Source organism: Saccoglossus kowalevskii, chromosome 8 (assembly GCF_978046115.1).
Source record: "Saccoglossus kowalevskii chromosome 8, keSacKowa6.1, whole genome shotgun sequence".
In the NCBI taxonomy this organism is placed as follows: Eukaryota; Metazoa; Hemichordata; class Enteropneusta; family Harrimaniidae; genus Saccoglossus; species Saccoglossus kowalevskii.
Window position 1 is genome coordinate 5,718,985 of NC_140648.1, and position 10,315 is coordinate 5,729,299.

A 10,315-nucleotide genomic window follows, 5' to 3' on the forward strand; every position below is an offset into this window, starting at 1 on the left:
TGTTGTTGTTGTTGTTGTTGAAATGGGCCCATTAAGTGGATGATACACTGCTCCAACAATTCAGTGATCTTGAATCATTGTACATGTGTGTGTTTGAACCTTGTGTTGTTGTTGTTGTTGTTGTTGAAATGGGCCCATTAGGTGGATGATACACTGCTCCAACAATTCAGTGATCTTGAATCATTGTACATGTGTGTTTGAACCTTGTGTTGTTGTTGTTGTTGTTGTTGTTGAAATGGGCCCATTAGGTGGATGATACACTGCTCCAACAATTCAGTGATCTTGAATCATTGTACATGTGTGTGTTTGAACCTTGTGTTGTTGTTGTTGTTGTTGTTGTTGAAATGGGCCCATTAAGTGGATGATACACTGCTCCAACAATTCAGTGATCTTGAATCATTGTACATGTGTGTGTTTGAACCTTGTGTTGTTGTTGTTGTTGTTGTTGAAATTGACCCATTAAGTGGATGATACACTGCTCCAACAATTCAGTGATCTTGAATCATTGTACATGTGTGTTTGAACCTTGTGTTGTTTGTGATGCCATAGTGATATAAAGATTTGTCCAAATTGATAAGTCTTAACAGTACATGAATTGTCAAAGCATTACATGGTCAGAACTAATGGGTTGCCAGAGTGTAATGCATTGTCTGGCTATTATGCGTTAGTTATTTCAGTTGTCAATATACCAGACATATCTATTTATTTATTATTGTATTTCTTTTTCATTTTATTACATAACAGTTTGATGAGGTAAACTATTATTCACATAAAACCAATCTCACATTTGATATTAGAGACACTTGTTGTTTGAATAAATCTGTATTACAATTAAATATGATGACAGACAACAAATGTTTTCAACTCCTTGTATGTAACCTGAGTGTGTGCACTATTGCAATATCTTATCCCATATATAATGGCAGTTCAGTGTAATTAAGCAGCATAATAATTCTCTATATCTCCTAACTACCAGTATGTAATAAACATCCCAGCAATCTGATTGGTTCATACAGATTGAACTTTTGATGTCATGACTGACTTCTGCAAAATACACCAATATCTCAAGATGTTGAAGGTTTAACACAATATATCTTGAATTATTATTAAGAATTATGTTAACTTGAATATTTCTGATAGTTTCAGATGTTGCCTAAATGCGTGTATGATTTATAGCCACATATACCTATGTGAAATCTCATTTCAAATTCTCCCATTCTCAACTTTCTGCAAACAAAAAATTTGTTTCACTCATGGTGATTTTCACTAATTGTGAAACTGTCACAGTTGAATCAACTCTAAAATTAGTAATTAAACATAGTGATGTTTCTAAAAATAGCTCTATTCCTTCATGGTAATGGTAATCAGAGTTCATGTATAATAATCAGTTATGCAAATAAGCCTGAATGTTCTCTGATGTCTTGAATCCCCACTCATGAACTATGATCACTGCATTAGTTTTTAACCCTGGAAGCTATGAAGCTAATACATGAGATAAACAAGATATCAAATTTGTGATCCTGCGATATTAGATTTACCGGTATGAAACTTGTAATGAAAATTACTGCACTTGTTTAATAAATCTGATATTGTAGGATCACTTATAAGATATCCTATGTATATCGTTTTTCCTGTTGAACAAATGGTTGCCCTGGTGTATTCCAATATCCAGTTTCATTGAACCAGATAATGGGGAAATGATTGAGAGATTGCTGCTGTTCACACTCTGACTGACTACTAACTATATACATCTGTCACCATAATGCCACAAGTTGAAGAGTGTCGTAATTTTGTGGTATTGCATTTGGTATTTACATCCTACCATATTAGGAAATGCGAATTCCAAATATGGAACGATTACACATGTAAGCATCCTCTAATAATAAAAGCAAACATGGCAGCACCCAGGGTACTTTATTTGAAATTTTACTTGACATGCATTTCATTCACTCAAAAGGCATGAAGAAGTAATAAATGATCAATTTCTTTGAACAAATACCCTTGGGAGGAAAAGATGTATAATAATTAGGTTAATACGAGGATACCGCAAAATATGCGCTCAGCCAGTACACGGCTGCATCAACCTCCGTTGCACGTTGGTCAATACTCCTGCTGTCTTCGCACGTACTTTGTGGTATCCTCGTAATAACCTCAAAGTGTTTGCTGTTCTTCTGTCTCAACATAATACTTGGTTTATGTCAGAACTAAAGTACCGGTACTAGAAGTCTTTTGCCTTGTGACTTGTGCACAACTGATAACTGGAGTTATGTGCACATGTTTTTTGCACATTCATTCCTACTGTCTGTATTCAGTGTGAAAATGAGTGATTTGATGTGTTTTCGCACTTTATCACAACATCATAGGTTTACCTTGGTATCTGCAATGATTTGTCATGTTTTTTGTCTGTAGGACAATGTGAAAGAGGCCATACATTTTTTCACAAGGGCCCAAGCATACAGCCAGGCAATACGCTTATGCAAGGTATGTCACTCATACAGCAAATCAAGTCATATACTGTGAAATACTTTATTTTAGCTGGAATTAATTTTCGGTGAAAAGACATTTTGAGTGTTTTGTTTATGGAATTTATTTTCACTGATTTTTGACAAGTTGAATGTAAAATATAGGAAAAAAGGTATATTCACTGGATTTTATTTTCACTGAATCATTCCTTCAGCGAAAATAGCGAAAATTAATTCCAAACGAAAATATAGTACTGTAAAATGACTAATTTTCACTGGGTTTAAATTTCGCTGATTTACCATTTCAGGCATATTCAGTGGGTTTTAAATTCACAGTTTTATCATTTATCATTTGTGTTCTATGCTGAATTTTACATATTCACTGGGTTTTAATTTAGCGCATTTTCCAGTCAGCAAAATTAAAACCCAGTCAATAATTACCCCCTTTACAGTATTTTACAGTAATGGGATGTATGAACACAGATGCTACTAAAATGTGTGATGTGTTGGCATTTTTACCTGTTTCGTTCATGAAAATAGAGCCACATGATGCACTACATCACTCTTAAAAATAACTTGACCACAAACATTCTGTCTTTGTACTGCATTCACTATGTGTTTAATTCATTGGTAGGAGCATGGTATGGAAGATCAGCTGATGAATCTTGCCTTGATGAGTACTCAATATGATATGATAGAAGCAGCTAGGTACTATGAAAACAACTCTAATACACAAGACAAAGCTGTTATGCTGTATCATAAGGTACACTATATGCTACTTAATTTAAATCAAGCAAGTCGTCAACAGCGCATGATGACTATAGCATGTCGCTGTTTACAAACATGCGACTACCCATGTCTTTGCATTTTTAACGTGTGTTGACATGTTTAGAACTCAATTTCCATGCATGTTCAAGTAACAATCTATCCGCTTCAAAATATTTTCATGATGAATCAGATACATGATCAACTCTGTAGTGCATTTTCAGGAATCTTGCAGTTCATGTAAGTTTTGAATATGTAATCCTAGATGTTTTTATTTCATTATTTGTCTTTTTTCACTAGGGTGGCCATTTCTCAAAAGCATTAGATTTGGCGTTCCGGACCGAACAGTTTGGTGCCTTGCAGTTAATAGCAGATGACCTAGATGACACTACAGACCCAGTGTTACTCAATAAATGTGCTGAATTTTTCATGGAGCATGGCCAGTATGACAAAGCTGTGGAATTACTTGTAGTCGCTAAGAAGGTCAGTTTTATTTTTTGTAATTGATATTAGTAAGATATTAGCAACCTATCAAACATGAACTGAGTCTGCCCAGCAGTGAAAATTTGATAAAGTGGAGATAAATTATGATTTATGGATTTCCAACCATTATATTAAAAATAAAAGTTAATTGCTGCATTGCAATCAAAACCTCATTAAAATAAAACCATGATGTGGTTCACAAGATTATACAAATAAATATTTATTTAATACTAATGTGATTGAGAAATTGTTTGGTTCTACTATGATCTTTTCAGCCAATAGAAATGTTACACACAAACCAAACCTCACTGTAGATCTCTTTTTTTTCAAATCTTCATGTATTGATTTGCATGGAAGGGAAGGCATGTGACAATATTTTGAATTCTGATTTTTTTACTACTTGTTTTCTTATAGTACTTTGATGCCTTAGAACTGTGTGTACAACAGAGTGTGACAATTACAGAGAAATTAGCAGAGAAAATGACTATACCAAAAGACACTCCTCAAGTCAATAATGATACTAGAATTAAACTATTAGAAAAGATAGCTGACTGCTGCTTTACACAGGGTGCTTATCACCTAGCAACCAAGAAATATACACAAGCTGGTAATAAAGTCAAGGTAAGTGGAGATCCTGGTGTGGGCTTGATTTAGGTTTAGTTTGATGTCATTACTGAAGTTAATCATAATTGGTCTTTTATTTAAATTTAAGAAATCACATGGAAATATCAAAACTATCAGATTATCAGATGCTTAGCTGTCAAAAGTTAAAAACATCAAACTTTGGGGAGTTGTTTCAATATTTCATCTCTTATTCTTGAGCTGTAATCATAAAACACAGTCCAGGGACCGTCTAATACGAATACTGATCATAATTGTGTTTGGTTAATTACAATCTTGATTGTAGAAAACAATGGTTGATAAATTTAAATAGCTTCCTCTATAGTTGAAGATGTGAGTTTATTTTGTTTTTTTACTTCATAAATTGCAACATCACTTAAACATAGTTTGATTAAATTTACTCACAATGTGTAAATTTCGAATACAACACTCGATAATTTAGCATGTGATTTGAATTTCCTATTTGAATTGACTTTCAATGTGTATTACAGGCGATGAGAGCTTTGTTGAAATCAGGAGACACTGAGAAAATCGTTTTCTTTGCTGGTGTGTCAAGACAGAAGGAGATATATGTTATGGCTGCCAATTATTTACAATCATTAGACTGGAGGAAAGACCCAGAAATTATGAAAAATATTATTGGGTTTTATACAAAAGGTAGAGCATTGGATTCACTGGCTGGCTTCTATGATGCATGTGCACAGGTAAGTTTAACCAAACTTTATTATTTCAAAATAAGAAAAATGATAAACAAAAACTTTCAAATGCATCTAAACACCGAGAAAATAATTTGTTTGTGTAGAGTAAAAAAAATCTGTTGACAGTTACAAACACAGCACTTTTGTCAACAGTCTATAAAACGTATTTACATTACTTCTATGTGTAAATATGTTGGGAATGTAGACAAAATCTGTAGATACTCAACAATATTTTGAAACAAAGTAGGTAATCAGTTGTTGTAATCTTACAACGTCTAGAGCAATCTCAATGGCAAAACCTCGGTTTTCATTGTAAAACACAACGGTTTAATTTTGTCAGTCAGCAATAAATTGTGTCCACCTGAATGCAGTCTAGCGATGCCAATTTAACAGTGTACTGTGCTTATCTAATGTAATGATATATTTTCATTTATGATCAGGTTGAAATTGATGAGTATCAGAACTATGACAAGGCCCTAGGTGCAATGAGTGAAGCTTATAAATGTTTAACCAAAGCCAAGATGAAGAATATCTCACAGCAAGAAGAACGAATTGCAAATCTTAAACATAGAATAGGATTAGTAAAGAAATTTGTACAGGCAAGAAGGTAATGTGACATATTCATGCTGTTTAACTATAATCTCTTGTGTATCACCTGGATGGTTTTGGAATGCTATTGCAATTACATTCCTCAAACACATACTCTGTTTGCTGTACTAGAAGCACATCTCCAAAAGATGCATATATTTCCCCTAAAAATAGTGTCATTGTGTGTTCACTACTAATCTCGCAAGGCTTGTAACTGTAATGTTCTGAGAGAACCCGATGTCATGGCAAACTGTTTTAAACATGATTTAGACTCACTTTATAAATTGTTGAGAAAATATCTGAAGAATTGCGTGGCATTCTATATTATGGACATTTTAGTTGCCATTTGCCATTTAGTTGCACAATTACTAAAATAATAAGATAGTGTATGATCACTTTTGAGATACCTCTGTATAAACAGTTGCATAACATTATGTTTATTTTACAAATGAAACCTGACATTTTAGGAAGATTTTGCTCGAATGTTTAAATGATTCAGAGCATTTAGCTCTTCACCCTAATGTAAACTTCCCAGACTGGTATCCAGGCAATGATGAAGAAAACATTCATTAACTGTTAACATACATCAAACCTTTGCTTCAAAGCTACAGCCAGTTCTATTTTTCAGTTTAGTCCATTCTATTTATTACCTATATATTAGGACTAAAATATATACTGGTATTTTTGCTAAAATGCATTAATAATGCCCAAACAGATAATACAGATTGCAGCACTGTCTTGTGTCTAATGCCAACCATCTGGAGAACAAAGTTATTGAATGATCTCCATTTTCAGGTTATATGACGATGATGCAGAAGAAGCTATGAAGCAATGTCAGATACTTTTAGAAGAACCAGATTTAGACAGTGCTGTTAGAATTGGTGATGTCTATGGCTTAATGATTGAACACTATGCTAGACAAGAGAACTACAAGAGGGTAAGTTGAGGGCGCTCTTCACTCTAGTAAACATGACTGAAAGTTGTAATGCTGTATTGCAGCACTTTTAAGTTGAGCTGCACAGATTTAATAATACATCTGAAATGTATTACAAAACAACAATGCCAGAGTTGCAAAATGGTATCTGTAATTTAGTGCGTATTATGTCAATGTCATTTTCTAATCCTTTTAACATCTAGTGATAAAATGGTAATTTTTGTGATTGACAGGCATATTCAGCAATGGAGGAGATGCGTAATCGGATCCCGACTGTAAACATGGCATATTATGTGAACATGGCAACCATTGAGGCTGTACATCGAGCATTAGAGATACCGCTGGGGAGGGGCATTGGTGCAGATATAAAGGGAGGAGGGGGTAGAATCAGTGATGATGAAGATGGAGAAGTAGTCGAAGAAGAAATTTACAATGGAGAAGAGTATTGTTGAGGAATTTCAAGAACTATATTGTGAAAAAATGACTGAATCTGGATACCGTGTAGCTTTGTGTGCTGTACGGATATTTTGTTCGTACTGTGGTGATGACATGTAGAAATACTGTAGGTAGGATATCATATAGCGTGGGGATGACAATGTGTACGCTGACAGATCTGAAAGTCTTTTGTAATCCTTCCACATAGATGTAAGAGTCAAACACTGACATGCACATAGTTTTCACCACAATTATTATCCGTTATCCATTTTGTTTACTGTGCCTTTACCTGCCTTTCAAATGATATATAGAGCATCTTGTAGTCATTCCGTCCTGTCAAGCAGCTACACGGTACTCAGCTTGTTTTTTAAAATAAATATAATTTTGAATGCTTAAATTTGGTGATTCCTTGTTCAAGGGTCAGCAATAAGTTTACCCGTTCAGTGCACACAGATATTGCAGAGAACTTTTTATTCAAGGCTAGTGATGGTATCCAGATTGCAAGTTGAACTTTCCATTCTCACTTTGATTGCTGTCTCATATTTTTTACATAATTTATTTTATCAGAAATAGATTTGAAAGAGGAGGGGTTATATGTACAATATTACCAGCAATAGGAGTGCCAGCATTTTAATATCACACTATTGAGTGAAATTATCATACAAATATAACCTCATCAGCTGCACATTTACTATACTGCAAACCGTTTTTATTTTAAAACAAATTGAAAAATATTGTGAAATTTTGTATCTACACATATCACTGGAGTAACATTGACTTTTGTGGAAGGTATGAAAACTCACAAATTTAGTGGTTTACAGTATTCTCCTAAATTGGTAATATTGATGTAAATTTCCAATTAAATCTGTAAATTAAGTACTTAAAAAATGTTCAAAAATATGACCCCATGCTGCAGTTGCTGTTTTTATGTCCATTTAATATACATATAAAAGTACAAATGTTATGTATATTTTTCTCTATTCTCTGTGCTCTTCCACTGTGGCCATGTTATTATTAAATTCCTATTATGTATAGTAAAATGAAATTTGTATGTATATAACTTTTGACACAAGATTACTTGGCCAGAAGTGTTTCTGCAACATGGCACGGTTTGTAGTCATCTCAAAGATGGTTGCAGATCTTGTGATATTTTGCATCCTGTAATTTGCTGTGTCATATTCAAAAACTTTGAATAAAAAATAATCATAATTAAGAAATGAAGTGGTTTTCTATTCTTTTTACCTCGCTCGTAATGATAATGAAGTGGTGATATATAGAGGTTACACTGTCTGAAGTTGTCGTCAGCATCATTGTTCTTGTCCTAAACACTTTGTAGTTAAGATAACTAATTCATAATTTTTGTTCAGTCGTCCTCATATTATCAAATATCAACCAATGTATAATCTTGGTGTAGTTCAAGATTGGTAAAGCTGGCTCATGTATTTTTTGGAAATATTGGTGAAAATGTGCTTCATTAGCTTAAATTAGAGGAGTTTGTAATTGAATGCCTTACTCTGAGTGGAAACATAAAACTTGGATACTGATAAGATTAGCTTAGCTTGAAAGTTAAATCCAAGTAATAAAAACGTGTACAAAAAAAGTTAATGAAAAGCACTTTTATCTTATTTCTGTTTTAAATCCTTGTTCTTGTGATTGCAATAATGAGGTTCAAATGTCAGTACTATATTCTGCAAGATCTATTAAGATAGCCTCATAACCAATCATTTTATATTTTTTATTATAATGGCTTGCATAACTTTCCTGCCTAAATTTTGCTTAAATATATTGCTAAACTATTTGGAAACTTTTATTGAACTCAAGTTGTGTTCTATAAGGGACCATTAAGATTAATGCTATTCTAAAAGGGACATTTGGATTAATACTTGCGCCAGCATTTATTCAATTTATGTTGTCTGAATTAGATATGATAAACACATAACAATTAGGGTAGTACCAGTATTATGTAGTATAAATACATTTTTGCCATTTGTCACTGTATTTTTCCATTGAAATTGGCCAAAATGTAAATGTTACACTATTTTAAAACTTTCATGCAGTTCATATCGTACTAGTATTCTATAAGGGGCAATGAGATTAATACATTACATTTAATATTAACCTATTCATTCAATAATTTCATAAATAATTACTTATAACTTCATTGTTCTTGTGAAATGCCATTCAGAATGGAATCCAAAAGCAGGAACAGATTAACCTTTGTTCATCTGCACATGTCTTGCTTGATCATTGTGTCACATGTATGTACATTCGTTTGTTCATCAAAATTCAAGATAGTCAATTGCTGGCTATTTTATTTTCAAAATTTATAGCCTCCATCCTGTGTCTTATTATTTTGAGTATCATTTCTCACTAAGCCCCACAACGCAAGGTTTCTTGGAGAACATACAGTTATTTAGTTTATAAGGGAGATGTACTAAATCATGACTTGCTATATATCACACATCTCTACCAAACTGAATGTCCAGTGAATTCTCTACAAACACCACTGCTCCCATCCCACTCCCAAAATTATACCCAATGTTTTTGATAAATTAACCATATTATTCCATTGTAACTACTATTATGGCATAAATTTCATCATAAATCACAAATAATGGGCAAAGTAATCAATAGCTTCATAGCTACATTAATTTATTGACCCCTGGCAGTAAAATGTCACTGTCATCGTTGTATATAAATTGTGTCTATGTTTTCAGATTCACAGTATGTGATGCATATTAGACTATTCTGTACAACAACTACTGCTTTTAGCAATTCTGGGAAGTGGTTTGAGAGATGATCTTCCTTTTCAATTCTTGAATTATATATAAATGGCTTTGTCAACCCTATTGCATGGCCAGTGAGAAAAGATAAAAATAATTACACAAAAGTAGAAGGACATGTATGTATATTCTCAGTGTGCTCAAGACCAGATCGTAGAACAAATTGGCTGCTGTATAAACTGCAATATTTGATTGCCAAGTTTCATTGCGATGACGGATGGTACACCAAATCAGCATTATTGTCATCTAGTTTGCTAATGATACAGATGAGCAATGGATAGCCCGATTTAATTTTGGGTCACAATACTGGTATTATCAAGAAGAAATATTTAAACTTACTTTGAGGAGTCACTTTTAATTTACTTTTTCCTTTTACAAAGAATTTTATGAAATAAACCACAAACACACCAGGAGTTGCTAACTGGAAAACTGGTAGACTTCGAAGCTGTCACCATTCTTGCATCCAAAGTGTGTTAGCACGTTGTGAGTTATTGAGTAGACTTTTTTTATTGACATAAAATCAAATCATACGTTCATATATGCAGT

At 33.3% G+C, this 10,315-nt stretch overlaps 1 protein-coding gene across 2 annotated transcripts in view; it reads left to right on the forward strand.

The window, feature by feature from the left end:
• LOC102801969 (intraflagellar transport protein 140 homolog) overlaps positions 1–8,203 on the forward strand; it is a 62,035-nt gene extending 53,832 nt beyond the window's left edge. For both annotated transcript variants that reach the window (XM_085502076.1, XM_085502077.1), the window contains exons 25-32: positions 2,410–2,481; positions 3,097–3,225; positions 3,528–3,710; positions 4,125–4,331; positions 4,823–5,035; positions 5,470–5,636; positions 6,413–6,554; positions 6,785–8,203. In XM_085502076.1, coding sequence (XP_085358202.1) covers positions 2,410–2,481; positions 3,097–3,225; positions 3,528–3,710; positions 4,125–4,331; positions 4,823–5,035; positions 5,470–5,636; positions 6,413–6,554; positions 6,785–7,003 — 1,332 coding nt within the window. In that variant the 3' untranslated portion in view covers positions 7,004–8,203. The remainder of the gene's footprint in view (positions 1–2,409; positions 2,482–3,096; positions 3,226–3,527; positions 3,711–4,124; positions 4,332–4,822; positions 5,036–5,469; positions 5,637–6,412; positions 6,555–6,784) is intronic.
• The last annotated feature ends 2,112 nt before the right edge of the window (positions 8,204–10,315 follow it).